The sequence below is a fragment of the Triturus cristatus genome, chromosome 1_2, assembly GCF_964204655.1.
Source record: "Triturus cristatus chromosome 1_2, aTriCri1.1, whole genome shotgun sequence".
Lineage (NCBI taxonomy): Eukaryota > Metazoa > Chordata > Amphibia > Caudata > Salamandridae > Triturus > Triturus cristatus.
In genome coordinates this window covers 1152405742-1152430953 of record NC_140580.1, presented here as the reverse complement: position 1 = coordinate 1152430953, position 25212 = coordinate 1152405742, and the positions used below count along the sequence as shown (strand labels likewise).

Below are 25212 nucleotides of genomic sequence, written 5' to 3'. Positions count from 1 at the left end.
TCCAGTATTAGCAACGTTGCACTTGCTGATGTTGACGATACTTGTCGCACGATGGGAAATCTGGAGTATTCAGCAATGATCACGAGCAAGTAGTTGCTCATTTCTAGAGGCCCGTAAAAGTCTGCTGCCAGTTCCGTCCACACTGCCAGCGGGAGCTCTGCCATTTGTAGTGGTTCTGGTTTTGCTGGCTGCCCTGTTTGGCAGATGTGGCAATTTGTGACGGTGGTCTCCACCATATTGTCCAAACCAGGGAACACACTTTCTCCCGTAGCAGTTTCTTTGTCGCAACCATTCCTCGGTGTTATTCGTGTGCCAAGTTTACAGACTGTCAGCGCAAGACCCTTGGCATCACTATCCTTGTTCCTCTCATTATTATTCCATTCACGGTCTCTGATAGTTCTTCAAGAACCTTTTTGAACGCCAGCATTTCCTCCTTGCTCACATGATGCTGTTACTGTTGACATGTCTCCATCTTTGTTGTCTTGTTCCCATTTTTACCGCCTGCATCGTGGCATCCCACTCTGTTTCTTGCTCCAGTTCTGCTATCGTTATCGATGCCGGAGTGTTTTGTTTCAGTAAAGAGTTCAGATATTCCGCCGCTATTGATGTGGCCTGAGGTCTCTGTGGTAAAGGATGCCGCGACATGTAGTTCGCTGGGTTATGTTCTTGCCCTGGTTTATGCACGATCTTGAAGTTATCAGCCTTATGCCCCAGCGCTCGATTCGAGGTGGTATTTTCGCATTTGAATTTCCATAGATGGTCATTAGGGCCTGATGATCTGTTATGATGGTATGATGGTGAATGGTTTCCCGTAGATGAACATGTGATAGTGCTCACACGCCCATACTACTGAGAGGCTTTCTTTTTTTGGCTGCGAGTATGCCCTCTAATTGTCGGACAGGCTTTTGCTTGTATATGCCACGATCTTTCTTGGAGTCTTTGCCTGGCATGTGTTGTGCTAAGATCGCTCCAAGTCCTACCGGGCTGGCGTCCACCATCAGTTCCATGCACAGCAATGGATCGAAGTAAGCAAGATAGTCCACCGCTATCACCGCATGTCTGATGGCATCAAACGCCTTGTTGCATTCTTGTGTCCACATGAAGGTCTGGCCTTGCTTCGTTAATTCCCTAAGTGGTGTGCTTACTGTGGCAAAGTATTTTATCTATCTAGCGCAGTAGCTGGCTAGCCCAAGGAATGACCTCACTTCTGCAATGTCGCCCGGAGGACTTGCTTTTTCCACCGTCTCCACTTTGCTGCGATCTGGTCGCATCCCATTTTTCGAGAAGATGTGTCGAAAAAATACCAGTTTGTTTCTCCCCATTTCGCACTTGTCTTCATTCAGCGTTAGACCTGCTTGTTCCAGATGTGAACATACGTCCTGCAACGCTGTCATGCTCATCATCTGATCGACTAAACACCAGAATGTCATCACTGTAATTGAGGCTATTCTTTACCGGCCTTATGACCTGCCGTATTGTTTCTTGAAATATCTCTGCGGCCAATGACATGCCAAAACTCAGTCGCTTGTAGCGAAATAGACCCATGTGCGTGGAGAATGTGGTAATGTACCTTGATTGTGGGTCGAGCTCCAGCAGATGATACCCTGTGCACAGGTCCAGCTTTGGAAATCGGCAGGTGCCCGTGAGGCAGCTGATCATGTCATTTAGGTGCGGTCCAGGGTGTCTTTCCCGTTCAATTGCTGTGTTTGGTATCCTCATGTCGACACACATGCAAATCTTGGTTGTGTTCTTCTTTGCGACTGCCACTATTGGTGACGCCCATGGGTTCGGCCCGTCCGCAGGCTCAACAGGCTTTGTATTTCCTCCTCTACCTGTGGCTGCAGGTGTATCGGCACTCGTCGGTGATGTTGAGCTACTGGTTTTACTGCTTCAGTGATGTGCAGTGTTATTTGCCGTCCTTTTAGTTTCCCTAGTCCTTGTAGTATTCCTGGATAGTCTCGCAGGATGTTCTTTTTCTCTGACATGTGGTAAGTCATTGCGAGGAGACCCATCACCTGTGACGTGACGTTGCTCAGTAGACATGGTGCCGGAATGTCACCCTTCAGTACATGTATGTCTTCCTTGCTTGATCGGTCTTTGTATATCAGTGTCTCTGTAAACTTCCCCATGTTGAGCACTGGTTTATTCGACCCTCAAGTGAATATGTCAACAGTGGATGGCACTAGCGCTGGTTTTGTTTTCATCTTTTCATATTCTGATACACACATTATGTTGCATGTGGCGCCGCTATCTAGCACGAATCGTGTGTTGCGTTTTCCCACATCTATGTCTACGGTCGCCGTTTTTTTCCCCTTGATGTTTCTCTATTAGATGAATGCTCTCTCGCCCTTCTGCTTCTTCTGCAGGAGCGACGTCGGACATCAGGTATAGTCGTTCCACGTTCTCTTGTAATGCGTCTCCGTCCGACTCAGCTGAAGAGCTGCGATTTGCCGTTTCCATGTGCCTGGCATATCTGTTTGTCGCCATCCGCGGTCTTCCAAGTCGTCCTCTCTAACTTTTGAATTGTGTGCCCATGCAGGCGCTTGCGAAATGGTTGCTCCTGTTGCATTTCCTGCATGTCTGACCCATTGCCGGGCAAGCACCAATGTGCGGAAACTCGAGCCCGCATCTGTAGCATGTCCTTTCATGTGGTTTTCTTGGCAGTTGCTCATTGTTTTCTTTCTTCCGGGTGTTCATGCGACTGCTTCTGACCATGCGGTTTGCTTGTTCTATTCGCCTCTCTTTTCCCAGCTCCATCTGTTTTGCGTGCGTGGTTGCTCTCGCTTCTGCCCGGCGCATGGTAAGTATTTTCTCTAGCGAGGTCGGTTCTTTCAGAATTCGTGTGTGGAACTCCACAGACCGACATCCTTCAATGATGTGCAGGCGAATTGCTTGTTCGTTGTCGAACTTATCAAACTCGCAGTGTGTGACCAATTTGCGCAGTCATGTTGAAAGTCGTCAAGGGACTCGTCTGATTGCTGGCATGCGATGGTGAAGGTGTCTCTCTCAAAGTCAATGTTTCTATGCGGGTCAAACCTGTCTGAAAGGCACTTGATTAGTCCCTTGTATGTTGCCGTTTGGTCTTCAGGGAATGTCACTAGCAGGTCGTCTACTTCGTCCCCTACGAGGTTTAAGTATAAATCCATCTGTTTGGCGTCCACTACATCTGTGGCGTGCATGTACCTTTCGAATTTGCGAATCCATCGTTCCCAACTGGTACCTATCTGTGGTTCAGATAAGTTGAATGGAAGGGGGTCTGCGGAACATTGCTTGCGTGCTGTTTTTGTCATTTGCTTGATCAGCCATTGTTGGCGTGCAGCACTGGCGCTATGGCGTACTTATTTTCCTTGGTACCACCGTGCTAGTTTCTATTCCTTGTCTATTTGTCCCTTTTGTTTTGTTTTCTTCTTTTCTTGTATCCTATTTCTTTTGTTTCTTTTACTGGGCTCCTTGTCAGTTTGTCCCTTTGATTCTTCGTTCTTTAAGTTCTACTTTTTGATTGCTTTTATTGTCTTTATTATCTTTCTGTGCCTTCTTTTTGTCTTTCTTGTTATTCCTTTTAATTCCCTCTTTTGCGCAGCTTTCTGTTCTTTTTTCTTTCCTGACTTTAAAATGGCCGCCGGGCCTCTCGCGCTTATTGGCTACTTTTGCCTGATTCTAAAATGGCCGCCCAAATCTCACGAGATCGCGGGTCCTTTCGTGCCTCCGCCTGACTTCTAAATGGCCGCCGGGCCTTCCGTGACGCTGATTGGCCGCTTTTGCCTGTCCTTAAGATGGTGGCTGTGCTCACGCGCAGACGTTTCTTGTTGCGGGCAGCTTGGTTATTAGTATCGGGCAGGTCAGGGGCTTCTTACCGGCTTTCTGGTGCGGCCGGGGTGGGCTTCCGCGCTGTTTCTTCTTCGGCCGGGGTGGGCTCCCGCGCCGTTTCTTCTTCACCCTCACTCGGACCAGGGTGGGCTCCTGGTTCTGTTTTTGACTCCAGAGGGACCTGGATACACGCGTCGTCTACGTCGCACCCTTCGTCGCCAGTTGTCGTATCGCCAAGCCCAGGTACATACAGGAGTCAGGTAAGAGGGTTTACGTATTCTTTATTGTTATGCTCTCTGCCGCTGCGCAGACCCCACGTCCTGTCGCTTGCCCCTCTCGTCGTACTCTGCCTTCCTCCCCACTCCCCTGACCAGAAGTGGTGTCCGGTTCTCACCCCCACCCCACCAGTCGGGTACAGGGTCCTAGTGCCCAGGTCACGACAGTTTACAGGACACCTCCACTTTTCAACGGGTCAGTCGCCTTTCGAACTGATGCATGGTAGAAAAGCTAGTAGCTATTTGCTTCCACCATAGTTGTTTGCATATAAACCATGTGCTATAACCTTGCACGATGATTGGGCGAAGGCAAAAGGAGTGAGAGATAAGAGAAAGATGTGTTATAAACACATAATGGGAATGTATCACATTTTGCTGTTGGAGACCTCATAAAAATCAAAGAAGCTATTGGTCAAATACTGTGACCCTGTGAGTGTCGGCCGTGCATGGTCATGCGGTTTGGTTGTTGAGAGACAGGTAGCACTTAGATCAGTTGGGCAAGATACTGATGGAGCAGGTAGAGCAAAATTGTGTATACCTACTCTATTTGCATGTACAGATTAACTATAGAACCTACTGATTATAATTTTACTAATGGTTTGCTGTGTGAAACTAACTTAACCTTTGCATACACAAATTACACGTGGGAAATTGCTATTTGCATGGCAAAATAACTCAAATAACTAAAATACGTACGCATATTAATAGTAGTATATTTGGTAATTAGATATCGCATGATTTATATTGCTTACGTGATGTTTGCATTCTAGGTTGGATCCAAAAGGTAAATATTATTGCTTAAAATGTCGCTATAAACTAGGGAAATACTAATACATAAAGGGATTAGTGAGGGTATAACATCAGACGCATCATTTCTTTGTATTAATTATTCTCTTGTGTTTGTTTCGCTTAAGTTAGCATTTGGGCCTACTACAAAATGGCGGCGGAAATAGAGTTCAGAAGTGGCCACCGTCTCGTGAGCGCGATACCTACTGCGCAGACTCGGATGGCTCCGTGAACTTCCTAACGAACCCTGTACACCATAATCCTCTGTCAAGGATAGGATCTTGGTGGACTGTCAAAACCTCGGACAGTAAAAACCGGTTTAAAATGAACAATTGGATCATACAAGCCAACCAAGAAATATTGTTACATAAGGACTATGTCATCTCCGGCAGTGAAACAGCAAAATCCATGGGAAATTATTATGAACAAATATCGGACGTTTGCGATTAGCCAATCATAGACTTTCTCCGCCTATAAATGTTTCATGTTAACTCCGAAATTTATTATAAAAATAGTAGAATAGGGAGGGGTTGGCATTCGGCGGTTACTATGACTGCATACCCTCTTTGACCCCACAGGCGATGACTGGTGCTTGCACGACTTCTGGTCCTTTGGCGATCTTTGGGACTGTGACGTGCTGAGCAAAGAACTTTTGGACCTTAAGCTTTGGCCTGCTTATTTGGACAATTTAACGGCTAATTCGGTTATGCAGTGCCAAAGAATTAGAGAAATCCAGATAGCCAGAATAGGTAGAACGTCCTGTGATTTAAATAAATTGATCTAGAAAATTCTAAAACTTTTGATGAAACAAATGCTAATATTATTTGCAATAAATTTTAGATAAACAAATATTGATTAACAGAAATTATGAGTTTGTGGTCTTTCGTTAAAGAGAATAAAGGATTCTGAGTCTTAAAATGTGTTTTAGCTGGTTCTAAATCACCAGCAACCAATCTAACTAATTGATCAGTCGACCAAGTTGGTGGAGTGCCTTGAGGTTTGGGAATCTATAGGTGGCAAATGTTAATGTATATTCTGTAAAATAACTTTTTTTCCCCTATAGGTTATAAGTAAGGTTTCCTGTTTTCCGTTTTTACGGATTTTTACAGATAAATACAGACAGAAAACAGTGTGTTTTCTGTCTGCATTTATTTTTTTAATGGATAAATACAGAAAATCTGCTTCTTTTCAATGACTCTTCGTGCTTTCTTTCCAGAATTTAGCCCAACAGCTGAGCAGACGGACAGCGTGGGAAATTGAAAAACAGGATGACATTTCTTTAAATAAGTGCATTTGTCAACTAAGATTTATGGTATAATGCTAATATGTGCCGTGGATGGACTGTTATGTAATATTTGGCAACTTAAATAGCTAAAACACGACAGACATCAAAGTATGACTGCGCGTCTATAATTTAAATAAATATGGAAATGTACAGTTTTACAACTACATTTATACGCAAAACACAAAATAAATATGGATAAATACAGATAACATGGCCCAAAAATAAATATGGATAAATACAGACGGAAATGTTAAAAAAATAAATACCATAAAACCGGGAGCCCTATTTATAAGGTACCCCCCCCCCCACATGTCCAGCGCGATATAGTCATCCCTCCTGTGTGCAGGCTCGTGAGTCAGTGACGTGTGAGTGTTGGTGTTATGGGCCCCACCAATGACTGCATGAGTGAATGAGCTAGTGTGAAGTTGGGTCTGCGACGCAGGGAGGATAGTTATATGATTTCCTTCTTTTTCTCTCTCCGGTCTCTCGCTGGATCAGTTCTTCTGGTAGCAGGATGATGGTTTTATTGCATTGGTTTGGTGATTAATGCTTATAGATTTGATTATTGCTTATTGATTTTCCTATTGATTATTGATTGTGGATGTTGGATAAGTATTGGTTTATGTATTAACACTCTATGTTGAGTCGCGTTGCGTTCCATGTTTGACGACTTCTGGGATGTAGGAAGTTGGAAGTTTGTAACGATTCCGTAGTAGGACAGACTGTTTGCTGTTCTCGGGAAAGACGGAATTATTGTTATGCCCTGTAGGTACACAGGGAAAACGTGTGACGATTGGAGTTGCACGACCCATTGTCTGGGTTCGATTTGGTAACATCGTGTGTTGCCATTAGGGATATTTTCTGTATGAAAGAAGTGTATGGGTAGCGAAGGCCATCAGTGAGATTTTGGTCTTAAGTACCAGGAGTCCAAAAGGCACTCTGGTTACGCTTATCACTGGAAAGGTAATAGTTGTTCCCTAAGCTTTTTAGAAGGATAAAGTAGAGGGAAGTGCTACTTTATTAACGAGTGTAACAATCCTGTAGTAAGGCAGATTGTTCGCTGCTCTCGGGAAAGACAGGATTCTGTGTGAATGAACTACATTTTCCGTATGAATGTGTGTAAATGAAATAGCATTCAGGTTAATTGTGAAACTCTGGTTTTAATTCTCAGGAGTATTGGGTCTCCAACAGGTGTTTTATTTCTAGAGAAACAGTTAACTAATGCTTGCTAGAAGGGTAAGGTAGAGGGAAGTGCTACTTTATCGGCAAATGTAATAATTCCGTAGTAGGGCAGAGGTAAGCGCTGCTCTCGGGAAAGACGGAATTCTTGTGAGAAAGGTCAAGACTATTTATTTGTTAGCGAAGCAGACAATGGTGTCGTTTTTATGTCGTTACTAACAGAATTTTAGTAAAAAAGTGAATGTAAAATGTTTGCCGATAAATTTTGTAAAGGAGGGGTCAGCAGGAGTAGTGAGAAAAGCTGACGTCAGAAAGACCGCGCTGGGAATGGACAGTCAGTAAGAGACATAGGACGCTCCGGATTGGTGCGTTAGTGTGCGCTGCGCTAGGAGTGGAGAATTACAGGGTGACGTACACGCTCCGGATTAGTGCGTTAGTGAGAGTCGTGCTGGGATTGGATAAAACAAACAAAACAGTTGTAGAAGAAATCGGGTGATACAGAAAAGAGAAAATGATGTATTACGATCCACCAGAAAAAGAGAAAAAGTCCTGGTACGGTAAAATCAAGAAATTATTTAAAAAGGACAAACCGATTGTGACTAGAGAGGGACAGTTGCTTCCTCCAGCGAAATCACCCGCATCCTTCAAGGTTATCACACATGTATATGGTTAGACAATTGGGCAAAGTATACTAAGGTGATGGAGTTTTGGCATTTCCGGAACAAGGTTCATTTAATTTAGCAGTTTTGAGAAGTTTGAGAGAAAGAATGATGAAATTAGAACCGAGACCTAGACCTACACAGTTTGAAGCATTGACAGAATGGGAAGATGAGGTGTATGACAGAGAACGGCAACGGAGTGGCGAAAGGCACAGATATATGTTTGGTAGATCATATGGACAAGAGAATCATGATGATAGAATGAAGAGATGGCGAAGTGCAAATATGACTGATGGGTTGTTTCCTATGAGAAATGTTGAAGAAACGATTAGTAGAAAATGTACAGAAAAGAGAAATAATACAGGAGCAGAAGGTTATAAGTATGATGTGCATGAGTCATAGGATGATGTTCTTGAGGACATGTTTTATAAGAATCCACCCCCGTATCAACCAAATTCTACATTATTGACACCAAGTGCCCCAGTAAAAGAATCACCACAGAATATAAAATTTGAAACAGTACCACATGAGGGAGGAAGAAATAATCCCTTCAGAGAAACAGAAAATACTCAACCTAGTAAAATGGCAAATGAAAATTCAGCTGAATTAGCTAGAACTACTTTAGAATTAACTGAGAAGATTAGAGAATTAACTAAAAATATGGAAGCTGTGACTGTTCCAGTAACAATAGGACCTGTAATGCCGATTTTTGACAAACAAAAGGATAGTGAGCATTGTCTGACGATTCCTTATAACGGTAACAGAGAAAATGAAATACAAAGAAGAGATACAAGAGAAAATTCATGGGGACAAATGGTAGGGATTTCCGAACAGAGTACTCCTAAAGATTTGACAGTAATCAGAGTCTAGCAAATAGAGCAATAATGACGACAGAGTCAGGACTAGGATCACCAAAAGGTTTTGAACAGACCCAAAATGAAATGATTCCCGTAGGTCCTACTTTTGATGAATTAAGTGAATGGCTAAGAAGTTCACAGCAAAAAGATGCTGAGCCTAGACCTTTAGATGGGTCCAAATTAAAAAATAGTGTTAGAGGAATTAATAGTAGGGACTATTCCTACGGAAAAGTTAAAAAACTATCAAGATGAAGAATTAATGTTCTTATGCAAAAGTATAACATGGAGAGCGAAAAATTTACATGAAAGATTAGAAGAAGTAGCAAATGAAATGGGTATTGACTTCGAAAAGGTAAAGTCATTGCAAAAACCATACCGGGAAGATTTTTCTGAAAAGGACATTGAAAACCTGAACACTACAGGACGAACAACTCAGATTAAAGATTGAATTATTTTATTGAGAAAATGGGGTGATGTAGACAAATGGAAAAGTAGATGGTTTCGAAAACGAGAGGATGCGACAGATAAAACATTTACAGCTTACCCGGTAAGAGAAAAAGAAAAAGGTAGTAACTGAGTGTCCCATGAGGGAGATTCCAGGTGGTGGCTATGTATATGTCCCCTGGACCAGACAAGATATTTTGTCATTTACCAATGATTTTCCACGACTGCGCGAGAAGCCAGTCGAGTGGTTTAGGCAGGTAGACAGGTTTGTAAAATTATCAAAAGTTCTATGGATTGATTTGAATAGCCTATTCGACATAATTGTACCAGCAGATTTATGGGCAGAATGTAAAATAATGATAAGCTGGCCTATACAAGAATACCCCAGAGATCCAAAAACAGGTGCCCCTGATCCAGAAGTAATGAGAAAATATGAACAAGTGATTACCTTTTTGAAAAATAAAGTACCTCCTAAAGAAACCGATTGGGTAAAGATTGATAGAACTCATCAAGAAGCAAAGGAATCCGTACATGCTTATTACGAAAGGTTGATTCTTGCCTTTAAAGAGTTTAGTGGTGATGAAAATTTGAGTGAGATAGATCTGAGTCATTTTCTATATCGATTTGTATATGGGTTACGACCTGAAGTAAGTGAAATGATCAAACAACATACAGTAGATTGGCAAAAAAAAAAAAAAGAAGATAGATGAAGTATAAGACATGCTAAATATTTTAGTGATGAAATTGAAGTAAAGCAGCGTAAATTAAAAGAAAAAGCCATGTGGGCTCAAGTAAAAGTGGCAGAAAGACAGGAAGCTCAATTGATTGAACAGGGAAATGGTACAGGTATGAAACCAAAACTTAATATTGGAAAAGGGAAAGGACAATTTAATATAGATGAAGCCAAAAAGAAATGGCCATGTCATAATTGCGGAAGGATAGGGCATTGGAAATCCGAGTGTAAATTTCCCCAAAGTGCTAATGGTGATAATGTATCATTGAATTCACAGGTGCAGAATGAGGTGAGTTGTCAACCGCAGCGACAGCAGCAGGTTGTTGCCCAACAGAATCAGGTGCCAAAACCGCCTTTTCCACAGAGCGTAAATCCTCAGAAATACAGTAATGAGACAGGATTCTACAACGAAGAACAGGTAACTAAACTGCCGCGCGATAGTGCTGTTTCGCAGTATTGGCTGCAACGCGATGAGAGGGAGTCAGAAGAAAGTTATTGACGGTGCAGAGGGGAGGAATAGGAGTGCGTACTTGGTGCAACTCTAGAAGTAGACCAGACAGGCCCATTTGTGGATGGAAAGGTAAATGACGAAAACATTACTTTCCTAGTAGATATTGGTGCAACTCGTTCAACTGTTAGGTCAGCTGATGTTAAAAATCTTCCTCTCTCGGACATAACAACCCAAGTAGTTTGAGTATCCAACAGACAGATAAAAACATATCTCACTGAACCCGTTAGAGTTAACATAGGGAAATTTTCTGAAATGCACTGTTTTGTCGTGTGCGATTCAAGCCCTGTAAATTTGTTAGGGATAGATTTACTGTGCAAGATGAATTGCACAATATTTTGTACCCCAGATGGTATAGCATTTGAGACTCCAGATGAGGATGGACTGTATAAAATGACTATGGCTCATATGGAACCTGAGATTACTGAGGCATTTGCTGTATTTAATCCCGAGGAGCTGCCTCAAGAATTGAAAAAGACAGTAAAGACAGAGGTATGGGATTTCACAGGAGAAGATGTGGGATTAATGAAAAATGTAGATCCCGTAAAAATTGCTGTAAAAGAAGGAGTAAGTTACCCAAATATTCCACAGTACAAATTGACACCCAAGATAATTACAGGAGTTACTCCCATAATAGACAGGATGATTAAGCAAGGTATTCTGAGAGAGCAGTCCATGTAATTCACCAATTATGGGCCTGAAAAAGCCTTACGGAACATTTAGAATAGTACAAGACCTGAGAAAAATAAATAAAATTGTTGTATCATGTTGTCCCATTGTACCAAATCCATCGGTGATTTTGTATCAGATTCCTCACGATGCGGAATGGTATACAGTGACTGATTTGTGTCATGCTTTCTTTTCCATTCCATTGCACCCTGACAGTCAACAGATTTTTGCATTCCAGTTTGGCAAACGTATTTTGGCATGGTGCCGAATCCCACAGGGGTATACAGAGAGTCCCTCAATATTCAATCAGATATTGAAAAAGTCTTTAGAAGATTTAAAAATGCCCGAAAGTTCAGTTCTGGTCTAGTATATAGACGACCAGCTTGTGGCATCAAGAACTCGAGAAGCTTGTGTAGTGGATACCATTGCATTGCTGAATCATTTGGCAGATGGAGGACTTAAAGTATCCCCATCGAAATTGCAATTCTATCATAAAGAAGTACAATATTTAGGCCACAAAATTGAAAAAGGACTGAGAAAAGTAACTGCAGATAGAATCAAGATAATAAAAAGAATGAGAGCCCCAATGATGCAAAGAGAAGTGAGAATGTTTTTTGGAATGGTTGGATATTGTCGTCAGTGGATAAGTAACTTTTCCCTGATTGCAAAGCCTTTGGTACGCTTGACGAGAAGTGATGTAAAAGACCCCATTGAATTAAATAAAGAAGAGTTAACAGCCTTTAAACAATTGAGAGACTTGGCATGCCTGACTACGAGAAAGAGTTTGAACTCTATTGCAGCGAAAGAAATGGATGTGCACTTTCTGTATTAATACAGAAACATGGAAAACTGAGGAGACCAATTGCATATTTTTCAGCTATACTAGACCCTGTAGCTGTAGCATTGCCTGGTTGTTTGAAAGCTGTAGCAGCCACTTGTAAGAGTCTGGAACAGAGTGAAGGAATTGTGATGGGATATCCTGTGAGAGTGTTTGTACCTCATGATGTGGCAATCCTTTTAACGAGGAGCCGCACTCAGTTCATGACGCATAGTCGTCTGACTAAATATGAGAAAGTCATCCTAGGTGCCACGAATGTGAGCCTTGTAAGATGTCTGAATGTGAATCCTTCATCATTACTGCCTGACGCTGAGAATGTGGAAGTCAGAAACGATGTGGATCATGACTGTTTGGAAGTGCTTGATTTCTGTACCAAAAAACGTCCTGATATAAAATATGTACCCTTGACAGAAAGTGACTATGTGATGTTCGTGGATGGATCATACTTGAGAACGGATGAGGGAATTCTGAGTGCAGCATATGTAGTATGTATAGTAGCAGCTGTATTGGAAGCATCTTGCCTAAAAGGAGTAAAATCAGCCCAGGTTGCTGAACTTTTTGCGTTAACAAGAGCATGCAAGTTGGGAAAGAATGTGAAAGTGACTGTGATAACCGATAGTCAATATGGCTTCGGTGTAGTGCATGACTTTGGGCAAATTTGGTCTCAAAGAGGGTTTTTGACATCGAGCAGAACTCCTATAAGAAATGCTGAAGTGGTTGGAAAATTGCTTGAGGCGATACAGCTGCCTAAGCAGTTAGCGGTTGTGACATGTGCAGCTCACACAAAGTCAAATGATTACGTTTCAGCTGGCAATCAGTTTGCCAACGATATGGCCCAATATTGTGCACGAAATCAGAATTCTGTGAATCGGGGAGGAGAAAGAGAAATTAATTCATGTCCCTTGTTGTTTACTAACACTGTGAATACATGGGAAGAAGTGAGGCAGTTGCAGGAAGAAGCAGGAGATGAGGAAATGAGACAGTGGGTAAAAGCAGGATGTGCACCACGGGAAACAGATCATGTGTGGGTTTATCGGGATGGAAGACCAGTTATGCCTGATAGCATGGTTTTTGCCATGGCACGGATGTATCATGGACAAGCACATGTAGGAAGAGATGCTATGATCAGACTTTTCAAACAGACATGGTTTAATGCAAAATTTAGACTTGTATCTGAAAGCCTTTGTCAAAGATGTGTTTTATGTCAGCAATTCAATCCTGGAAGAAAAATAGTGGTAAGTCTGGGAACGATAGGTCGAGAAGAAGGGCCTTTCACCAGAATGCAGATTGACCTCATTGAAATGCCCCCCTGTAACAGGTTGAGGTATGTTCTAGTGATGGTTTGTCTGTTTTCCCGATGGGTGGATGCATATCCCACAAGAAGAAGTGATGGAATTACAGTAGCTAAGCTATTATTGAGAGAGTTCATTCCTAGATTTGGTTTTCCAATTACGATGGAGTCAGATAGAGGAAAACATTTTCATAATGAAATCATGAAATTAATTTGTGAAGCATTGAATGTACAACAAAAACTACATTGTGCTTATAGCCCAGAGGCTTCTGGTGTGGTGGAGCAAGTAAACGGCACCATTAAAAACAGACTGGGAAAAATGTGTTTAGCCACAGGTTTGAAATGGCCTGATGTCTTGCCTCTGGTACTCATGACTATTAGATCTATTCCAGATAGGAATACAGGTTTGAGTCCCCATGAAATCGTCATAGGAAGAGCAATGCGACATGTTTTCATACCAGTCAACAAGCTATTGCCTATATCTGATGACTTGGTGTTGGATTATTGCAAGGGGTTGGCTGATTCCGTTCATTCTGTGTTCCATCAGGTTGGATCGGATGCCACCACTCTTGAAAAGAAGCCAGCTCATGACCTGAGCCCAGGCGACTGGGTGAGAATAAAAGTGCACAGAAGACGAAACAGTCTGGTCCCACGTTGGGGAAAACCACGCAGGCGATTCTAACCATGACTACAGCTGTAAAATGTGCAGGAGTAAAGAACTGGATTCATGCTAGTCACACCTTGCGAATTCCAAATCCAGTGGATAACAAGGAAGGAGAATACTTTGAAGAATCAGATACAAGTTCTGAATCAGATACTGAAGATATAAGAACAAGACAAACTCCTGAAATGGGGGAGGGGAGGGGGTGAGTTAGAACCAAGTCCAGTTATTGCACCATAGAATCTTCCTCTAAGGAGAAAATTACAGATTTCTGACACCAGCTCAGAATCAGACACTGAACCCGTTCAAGCACACAAGAGTGAGAATAAAAACAGTGAAGAGACTGTAAAAGAAATTCTTGATAAAACAGTCCCAAATGAAACAAGAGAAATTCCACCTGAAATAACAAAATTAGATGGTAAGGTACCAGATACAGAGAGTGAGGGAAAGATTTTTGCGGAAGACCCCCGAGGAGTTGTAGGGAAATCACACATCCAGGTAGAAGAAGGGACAGTTAGTCAGCAGGAAGATTGTGTGGAAGAACCACGAGGAGGGACAGAAGTAGGTAAAAAGAAGGAAGTGGTGGAAAGAAACACTACTGAAAGTAAAGGACACGTTGGGACTGAATCAGAGGACAGTGATGAAGAAATACCAGAAGGTCGGGTCCTGAGAAAAAGAGCAAGGAGAGCTGAGAGAAATGAAAAAGGAAGTAAATTGAAAAGGTCAGCAAGGGATGAAATTTGGCCAAACAAGATAAACAGATTAAGATACAGACTGACACGAGTAAATTCATCTAGAGCAGAACAGGTGAATGAAGTGTCTAGCCAAGAGAAATCAAAAGACGTGAAACAAACACCAGCAGAAGAAAGTAAAAAAACGAGAAAACCTAACCAGAAGTACAAGTCGCCGGAATGGTCATATGTGGCGTTGCCTGAGGTAGAACCTGTTTCCTCCTGAGGCGAATTAGCCGGGAGTTTGTTTGCTCTGATTTTAAAAATTGTGTCACCATTTACCTGTAAATTTTAGAAGCACGCCGCTCTTGGCACTTAGGAAACTGCTGGGAAGTCACTCGCTGCACAGCCGATTTGAGCGCTGTCGGTGCAAATCACTTTCCCTCACTACTCTTGCCGCCATCGACCGCGAGACGCGAGGCCACGCCCACTCGAGGCCACGCCCCCCACCCCGCACTTAAAGCGCTGAATGCGAGCGCTCTGAGGCAGAACCTGTTTCCTCCTGAGGCGAATTAGCCGGGAGTTTGTTTGCTCCGATTTTAAAAATTGTGTCACCATTTACCTGTAAATTTTAGAAGCACGCCGCTCTTGGCACTTAGGAAACTGCTGGGAAGTCACTCGCTGCACAGCCGATATGAGCGCTGTCGGTGCAATTCACTTTCCCTCACTACTCTCGCCGCCATCGACCGCGAGACGCGAGGCCATGCCCACTCGAGGCCACGCCCCCTGCCCTCGCTCCCCTTGATAGTATGTGCTTACACCGTACGCGCAGCGGGCGCGCCGTCAGCGCGCCGAAGGCGCGCCAAAGGCAAGCCCGTCTGGGCCCGTCCGGGCCCAGCCGGCCCTAGGCCCCACCACTATGCCCATCCTACCCAGGAACAACCTGAAATACCCCCGGGATAAGCTGTTAGCTTTAAAAACCCAGAAACACCCCTCCTGCTCGCGCACTTTGACGGACGGTAACCCCTTCATTAGATGTAACCTTTGTAACCCTGTCGGCCCGGACTCGGCTCCTAGCGGACTGCAACTTGGCTTACTTAACTGCAGGTCGCTCGTGAAGCACGCGCACGAAATCAACCTTTTAATCACCAACCATACAACAGATATCTTGTTTCTAACTGAAACATGGATTACGTCCAGCAATGGCCCCGACATAGTCCTTGCACTCCCTCCCGGGTACCTTATGTGTTCACTGAACAGATCAGAGGGGAGAGGTGGTGGACTAGCCATAATTTACAAGGAAGTTTTTACTTGCAGAACTTCGGATGGCAACATCAAGGGATGTGAAAGCTGTAACTTTGCCATACAAATCTCCCCAGTTACCTCACTGTCTGGAACCCTTGTATACCGCCCTCCAGGTCATTTGGCCGAATTTCCAAGTAAAATCATCGATAAGATCTCCATTGAGTGCACATCCTCCTCCAACTACCTACTTTTGGGGGACCTTAATGTCCACTTTCTGGACCCGGCCGACAAGCAAGCGATAGAACTGCTACAGGACATCACCTCCACCGGCCTTGACCTAAAAAAAAAAATCGACAGGCCACTCATGATAGAGGGCAATTGCTCGACCCCATATTTACAAACATCCCAGACTTGAAAACCCTTGATCACGTCCCCCTCCCCTGGACAGATCATTTCCTGGTCCCCTTCGTATGGGCGATCAACTCTCCGCCCCCTCTATCCCCCAAAATAAGAACCCGGACAAGACGATGGCACAAACTGGACCCGGACGAATGGGCAGCCAAACTAAGGGAAAACGTCCCTCTTCCCTCTCAAGACACCATAGTTGCGGACAAAGAATTCAACACGTGGGTCACCCAATCCCTTGACACCATCCTGCCAAAAACCAGCTCCCTAAAACGCACCAAGAGAGTCAATCCGTCCCCATGGTACACCCCTGAACTTAACCTTCTGCGGAAGGCCTGCAAGAGGAACGAACGCTCTTGGAGGAAGGACAAAACGGCAGAGAAAAAAAGATATATTTCGTACCTCTATAAATATCTACAAAAAGCAGTTACGTAACACCAAATCTGTTTTCTACGAGAGTAGAATTAAAAATGCCGCATGTTCGGCCCACGAAACCTTCGCCGTCCTAAAAGAACTCCTGCATGCCCCGGTCCCTCCTCTCAAGCCACTCGATCCCAAAGAAGCGGAAAGCAAATGTACAAATCTTGCCACCTTCTTTGACGAGAAAATAAAAAAAATCCTCCATGCCATTCCCCCCCCCCGAACCGGGGACACGGACAGGGCTCGCATAAACTCCACTACCCATCCTCCCCACCAACTTGACGACAACCCCCCCCCCCCCTGGACGCCTTTGGTCCAGTCACCACGGAAGAGGTTGAGACAACACTGGCCTCAATCAAAAGTGGGTCCCCACTCGACCCTGCACCCCTCCGCTTCCTGAAAAAAGTGACTAGCACCATCACACCCCCCCTCACGGCACTGATCAACTCCTCCTTCCTGCAGGGCACAGTACCCCCTAGCTGGAAGACGGCAGCGGTCAAAGGCCTTCTAAAGAAACCCTTGTTAGACCCACAGGACCTCTCCAATTACAGACCCATCTCCCTCCTCCCAGGCAACAGTAAGATTGCGGAAAAGATAGTGAACAAACAACTGTCACTATTCCTGCAGAGCAACAATCTACTAGGGGTCTCCCAGACAGGGTTCCGCCCAGGACAGGGCACTGACATCGCCCTCCTGGCAGCAGTGGAGAAGGCCAGAAGCATTCTGGACACAGGAGGATCAGTGGCAGTGATCCTCCTGGACCTCAGTGTGGCCTTCGACACTGTGGACCATCCTACCCTTATCCAACGACTGGGAGAAATCGGAGTAAGGGGCACGGCCTTGAAATGGCTAAAATCCTTTCTTACAGGCCGTTCTTTCCAAGTCTGGGAGAACGACAGCCACTCACCCGTTATCCCCCTCCGCTGTGGAGTACCGCAGGGCTCATCTTTGAGCCCTACGTTATTTAACGTTTACATGGCCCCACTGGATAAACTGGTTAACCCGTTCGGCGTATCAATAATCAACTACGCGGACGATACCCAGCTGGTGGTTACCCTCTCACACCCCCACCACGCCCCCTCGGACCTTCATAGCTGTCTCACTGAAGTCCACCGCTGGATGAACCTCTCATCACTAAAATTAAACGGCTCAAAGACCGAGATACTGATGCTCGGCCACAAAGGACCCTCCCTGCCACCTGACCTCTGGCCCGACTGCCTGGGCAATCCCCCCACCGCTAAGGAAGAGGTAAAAAGCCTAGGCGTTTGGATCGATAACGACCTAAGCTTTAGAACGCAGGCAACAAAAACTGCAGGTACATGCTTCGGACTCCTTAGAGCCTGCAGAAAGGTCTTCCCGTTGCTCCCAGCGAACGCCAAGAAACTTCTCATTCAGGGCCTCATTCTGGCGAGACTAGACTACTGCAATGCTATTTACTTGGGAGCTCCCGAAGCCACGCTCAACACCTTGCAGAAAGTCCAAAATGCCGCCGCGCGCCTTCTGACTGGTACACCAGCAAGATCATCTGCTAAACCAGCCCTCGAGTCTCTCCATTGGCTCCCAGTCAGAGAAAGAGTGGCCTTTAAGGCTCTCTGTCTGGCCCACAAAACCCTGAACAACAATGGCCCTCCCCTCCTCAAGGAATTCATTATCCTTTACAAAGCAGAAAGGGCCCTCCGGTCCAGTGGAGAAAATCTCATCACAGTCCCCAGAGTCAAAAAAGCCAGGACCGGTGGCCGCCGCTTCTCGGTCCACACGGCCAAACGCTGGAACAACCTCCCAAAACGATTGAGATTAGAACCCAATCTTCTTCAGTTTAGAAAATCACTGAAGACCCTCCTCTTTCCTCATCCATAAAACTCCCCCACTGGTGATACCCTCGGAATTTCAGGTTTAGCGCTGGGATGCTCTAGGGTTACTACGCGCTCTACAAAACCTTTAAATAAATAAATAAAAGAAGAGGCAGATAGCCAAGGGGATCCAGAGGTGACTGTACCAGAAGTGGTTGAGGAAGACGAAGAATCGGAAATCCTGAGAGTTATCTTGTCCGACATCGGAGAAGAGACGGATGTTCAGGAAGTTCTGTATCAAGATTGTGAAAGAAAAGTGAAAGACTATCAAATGCCAAACTGAAAAGACCAAGAGTGATCTAAATGGAGAAACAAAAAATTACCGGAAAAGACATAATCTGAAAGAACCAAGTAGGTGCTTAGAACCTTGGGTTAGACAAAACTAGTTGTGAAGTAGAAGAGGCTAAGTCAAAAGACACTGATCATTTTTCGAAATGGCAAACACAGAAAGTAGAAAATCTAAATGTGTGTTCCTTAGAAGATGGTTTAAAATGTGTTGTTGTTGTACAGGATTATTAATGCTTCTGTGGAGTGCATTGGCTTTAATGGTTTCATTTAAGGTTACATTAGAAACAATAGAAGGACATAGTGTGAATAAGACTAATGTAGAATAGATTCAGAAGATTTACCCAACTAAAATAGATAGAAATTATTTACATAAAGACAGGTCTATAACTGATTTTTCTAATTATGTTTTTTCAAAATTACTGTACGAATATGTAAAGACGATGGACGTGAGGGATTGCTACGTTTGCATGCAGTTGCCTGCGTCTGTATCTGAGGGAGTGACATACCATCACCTCCCAGTAACATATGGAATAACATGTAGTGTATTAGCAAGTTTGTTTTACAAAATAGGGAAATTAGAATATTATTTCTCAGATGTAAATAACATATTTTGACAAGTACCTGTAGTTAACAAGCTGAATAAAGTAAAACCTGCTAAAGTGTTAGGTGAATTTTTCTTAGAAACTAAAGAATGAACATTAAAATCAATATTTAGAAACAATTTAACTTGCAGTTTAAAGAAGGAGGAGAAAACTCTCTTAGATATGGTAGAAGAAAGGAGATTGAAAATGCAAAAGAAAGTACCTGAGGGAAAAGAAGAAAAGACAGTCTGGGATGTTGAAAAAGAAAAACATTTGAAAGGAGAAGCTAGTCCAACAATGGCTTTAGATTGGCCTCAGAAAAGGAAGGTGTATTAGAAGGAATCAAACTGCATATAATTACTTTGTAGGCACAAGTGATTGCTATGATACTTATAGAATCATGGGTGGATGGGGATTTAAAAGGAGGAAATGATCCAGTTTTTCCTGGATTATATTTTATCTGCGGAAACAAAGCATACTATCGATTGCCAGATCACTGGTATGGCACATGTTATCTAGGCCTGGTTTTCCCAAAGATATTTCATGTGGGAAGAGGAAAAGATGGTGCATAGGTAGACAACTAACACGTAGAAGAAGAGAATCTTGGTCAGAAATAGTAGGAGACATTTTTGGAGCGTTGATACCAGCAGTAGGGACATCTCTGAATGCACATAAAATTAGAAAATTATCAACAGTAGTGGATCGCTTGTCAACAAGCACCGCTGGAGGATTTTTATTGGTAAATACTGAAATGGTCGCCATGCGTGCCATGGTAATGCAAAATCGACTTGCCCTTGATATAATTTTGGCAAAAGAGGGTGGAGTCTGTGGAATGCTTAAGGTTCAATATTGTTGTACTAACATTCCTGACGAAAGTCAAGATTTGAAGACGTATATTAAAAATATAACTGATTTGCATGAGGAGATCGTTCCACTGGAGGCTGAAGGTATTTTGGAAAAGATTGGGAAAAAGTTTTCTACTATTAAGAACTTTTTATTTAAATTAGGTAGTACCTTTACTGGTAAAATTCTATTTCCAGTAACGTCTGATTATTTTAGTATTAATTTTAAGATTAGGATGTCTATGTAGCAAAAGAAGAAAATTACGAAATAACATAAAAAGAGAAACTGTAAAGAAAAGAGAGAGAAAGAAAGAAAAGAAAGAGTTTGAAGAAGTAGAATTAGAGGAGTGGAAAGACAATATGTATAGAAAAACAAGAGAAGAAAAGACAGGTGAAACAGTAATGTGATCTAACAAAAAGTTAAGAGAACTGAATTCATTTCCATTTACTAAATTTTTCCAAAATGTAAAGGTAGTGTGGTGATGTTAAAAATCACCAAAGGGGGGGATTGATGGAGCAGGTAGAGCAAAATGTAGTATACCTCCTCTATTTGCATGTAAAGATTAACTATATAACCTACTGATTATAATTTTACTAACGGTTTGCTGTGTGAAACTAACTTAACCTTTGCATACACAATTTACACATGGGAAATTGCTATTTGCGTGGCAAAATAACTCAAATAACTAAAATACGTACGCATATTAATAGTAGTATATTTGGTAATTAGATATCGCATGATTTATATTGCTTACGTGATGTTTGCATTCTAGTTTGGATCCAAAAGGTAAATATTATTGCTTTAAATGTCGCTATAAGCTAGGGAAATACTAATACATAGAGAAATTAGTGAGGGTATAACATTAGACGCATCATTTCTTTGTATTAATTATTCTTTTGTGTTTGTTTCGCTTAAGTTTGCAATTGGGCCTACCACTAAATGGCGGCGGAAATCGAGTTCAGAAGTGGCCACCGTCTCGTGAGCGCGATACCTACTGCGCAGACTCGGATGGCTCTGTGAACTTCCTAACGAACCCTGTACACCATAATCCTCTGTCAAGGATAGGATCTTGGTGGACTGCCAAAACCTCAGACAGTAAAAACCGGTTTAAAATGAACAATTGGATCATACAAGCAAACCAAGAAATATTGTTACATAAGGACTATGTCATCTCCGGCAGTGAAACAGCAAAATCCATGGGAAATTATTATGAACAAATATCGGCCGTTTGCGATTAGCCAATCATAGACTTTCTCCGCCTAAAAATGTTTCATGTTATCCCGAAATGTATTATAAAAAGAGTATTAGAATAGGGAGGGGTTGACATTCTGCGGTTACTATGGCTGCATACCCTCTTTGACCCCACAGGCGATGACTGATGCTTGCACGACTTCTGGTCCTTTGGCGATCTTTGGGACTGTGACGTGCTGAGCAAAGAACTTTTGGACCTTAAGCTTTGGCCTGCTTATTTGGACAATTTAACGGCTAATTCGGTTATGCAGTGCCAAAGAATTAGGGAAATCCAGATAGCCAGAATAGGTAAATATAATGTCCTGTGATTTAAATAAATTGATCTATAAAACTTTTGATGAAACAAATGCTAATATTATTTGCAATGATATTTTAGATAAACAAATATTGATTAACAGAAATTATGAGTTTGTGGTCTTTCGTTAAAGAGAATAAAGGATTCTGAGTCTTAAAATGTGCTTTAGCTGGTTCTAAATCACCATCAACCAATCCAACTAATTGGTCCGTCGACCAAGTGGGTGGAGTGCCTTGATGTTTGGGATTAGGAATCTATAGGTGGCGAATGTTAATGTATATTCTGTAAAATAACTTTTCTTTCCCTATAGGTTATAAGGTACCCCCCCCACCCACCCACATGTCCAGCGCGATATCGTCATCCCTCCTGTGTGCAGACTCGTGAGTCAGAGACGTGCGAGTGTTGGTGTTTGGGCCCCACCAATGACTGCATGAGTGAATGAGCTAGTGTGAAGTTGGGTCTGCGACGCAGGGAGGATAGTTAAATGTTTTCCTTCTTTTTCTCTCTCTGGTCTCTCGCTGGATCAATACAAAAAGCTAAGTATTGTAAACAAGATGTTTTAGTAAGAGTGTCACACAGAGCAAATCTGCTAAACGTGTCCCCCTCTTGAATGGTGTTTCTGTGTTAACAAACGTGCCGTTTTCGCATACTCACAGCAATACAAAGCTATCTGCGATTTGCTTTGCTTTATTTCTACTTTTTGGTAGATACATGAATTAGGTTTGCTGAAATGCATTTTACATGATTATTTCTGCTGAAAAGTAGCTTTCTTTGTAGTATTTCTCCTTTTCTACATGTAGGTGTTGTCAGACTTCCTGTGACGTTCAACGTTTGTGCTATAGTTTGAAGAAGCTTATTTTATATAAAGGGGTGAAGTGTGGTGGCTATAGTGTTTTCCTCTTTTAAGACCTTATTGCTGGACCCTTCGGTGTCCCTGCTGAAGTCACCCTTGTGAGGCTCTAATGAATGAAGTGAGAGCTGGAAGCGGACCTACTTGAATGTCAACACTGGCTGTGCTTCATTCAATCCTCTGCTACAACGCTCTGCATGGTAGTGTGATTACTTCGAATTGCATATCGCAAGAGTGAGGGTTTTAAGACACCTGTTATGCTGTAAGCACGATGCCCTGATTTGCGATGGGTGAGTGAGGGTTGAAAGACAGCTCTTGCTTATTCACGAGATGCCCTGGGCTGAGCTGAGTGAGGGTTGAAACATTCACACGTCTGTGGTACACTTGACTGCTTGAATGAGTGCCTGGTTAGGTGACTGCTGACAAATCAAAGCACGGGACTGGAAACAGGGCGTCCTAAGGGCACAGTCCTAGGTGGCAATCCTACTGGCCATCTGCCCTGTCAGTCCTGTGCCCTCCTGCTGCCTGTCACTACTGACAGTCCCCCCTGTCACCTGCCCAGCCTCTGTCTCCTGCTCTCAGTCACTCCTGACCTCTACCCTGCGATCCCTGCACTTCGTCGCCCCAGAAACCCGTCCTGGAGAACTCACTGGCAGTGTGCACTCTCCTCAGGGCTGCGCTGTCACCGGCCCTCACTCGCCGTGCCGGGCTGTGGTCTCATCCGCTCCTTACCTTGCCGCTCGCGGTACCCCCGCTCACCCCTATGAGGAAGGGTCTCTGGTGCGGCCGCTCCTCGCTCCCCGCAGAGGCCATGTTCAGTGCCCGGCCTCCGGACAGTGGACACTAAGAGGCCTGCCGCGCAGTGTGCGGCACTACACGGCGGACTACAGGTCCCGATAGGCTCTGCGGCGGGCAAAACGGGGCTGTCGGTAGCCTTGAGCCGCGAAGAATGCCTGGGAATGTAGTTCTAAAATCCAGCCATCAAAAACATGAAACCACGCATGCGCATGATTCGGACCAAACTTTCCTGTCATATTTTGACAGACCACGTGAGGCCAAACAAATATAGTCAACGTCATAGAAAGCGGACAATTGTACAGTGTTCAAGGAAAACCAAGTGAAGCGGAAACGAGGCACCGGTAACTAAACTACAGAGAAAGGAATCGTGGCAAAATAAAAAAGTTTAGAATTTGGGAAAAGAATAAAAATTTTATGGCAGGACTGGAGGCGAGGATTATGCATGACTTTCTTCACTTTTTATTACACCAGCAGTTTCAAAGTTAAACACAAAACACAATAAAAACTTCAAGATATATATATATATATATATATATATATATATATATATATATATATATATATATATATATATATTCACTTAAAAAACCATAGGTTTCACACATGTTACCGTAATCCGCTGCTGATGACGTCAGATATTACATCACTGTATTTACACATTTATATACCCATGTCTTCTTCCTTTTTTTTTTAGCTATACATATATATATATTTTTTTTTTCAGAAAGACACATATGTCATCATTGATGTAATATCTGACGTCATCAGCAGCGGATTACGGTCGCGTGAGTTATAGTTGCCTGCACTAACTATAACGGGGGAATTTCATTGGTTTTTCACGAGGAAAATGCCCAGCTAACTATAACATGTGTGAAACCTATGGTTTTTTAAGTGAATTTGCAAAGTTTTTTAAATGCTAATTCCTAACTATAACGTGTGTGAAACCTATGGTTTTTTCAGTGAATTTGTACGGTTTTTTAAATGCTAAGTTACTTTACGCCGTTTGTGCCGTGCGCGCACGGTGCGCGCACGGTGGGCACGCGGTGCGCTTTGCGCACCGCGCGCCCACTTCACGCAGTTTGTTCCGTGCGCGCACGGTGAGCACGCGGTGCGCTTCGCGCACCGCGCGCCCACTTTACGCAGTTAGTGCCGTGCACGCACGGTGCACTTTGCGCACCGTGCACGCACGGTGGGCACGCAGTGCGCTACGCGCACCGCGCGCCCACGTTACGCTTAATGGGCCATGTACGCACGGTGCGCTTCACGCACCGTCCGCACAAGGAGGACACATGATACGCTTTGTTGTTAAGGGTTTTGGCATAAACTGTTATTTGTTGATAAGCCATGCATGCGCACTGCGCATCGCGCGGTGTGCGCACACGGGGGGATTGACAATGCAATTTTATTTTTAAGCATTTACACCGTGCGCGCACGCAGCGCGAACCTCGCAGATTTTTTTTCATTTCTATAGTGCGCGCACGCTACGCGCACTCGGCGATTTACCGAAAAAAATTCAATTTTTTTAATTGCTCTTGGGGGTCCTCCTGGGACCCCTTGACCCCTGCTAGGGGGTCAGGAACTGTCCAGCCTGCCCCCTTTACATGTTTTTCTCCTTTGTGTTTCACCCCCCTCTCAGTGCGAGAGACAAAATGGCGGTCGAAACTTCCTGGTTTCGACCAATTCGAATGTTTACTAAGATGTAACAACCAATCAGAAGTGCGCT

General features: G+C 43.5%; 1 protein-coding gene across 2 annotated transcripts in view; it reads right to left on the bottom strand.

Moving 5' to 3' along the window:
* Nucleotides 1-23698, bottom strand: part of UCK1 (uridine-cytidine kinase 1) — a 168437-nt gene extending 144739 nt beyond the window's left edge. Inside the window, exon 1 of one of the 2 annotated variants that reach the window (XM_085613933.1) lies at nt 23424-23698. In XM_085613933.1, the coding sequence (XP_085470059.1) occupies nt 23424-23504 (81 nt within the window). In that variant the 5' untranslated portion in view covers nt 23505-23698. Of the gene's footprint in view, nt 1-23341 lie in introns of both variants that reach the window. The other variant, XM_085613934.1, reaches the window with a different exon arrangement.
* Nucleotides 23699-25212: the final 1514 nt, after the last annotated feature.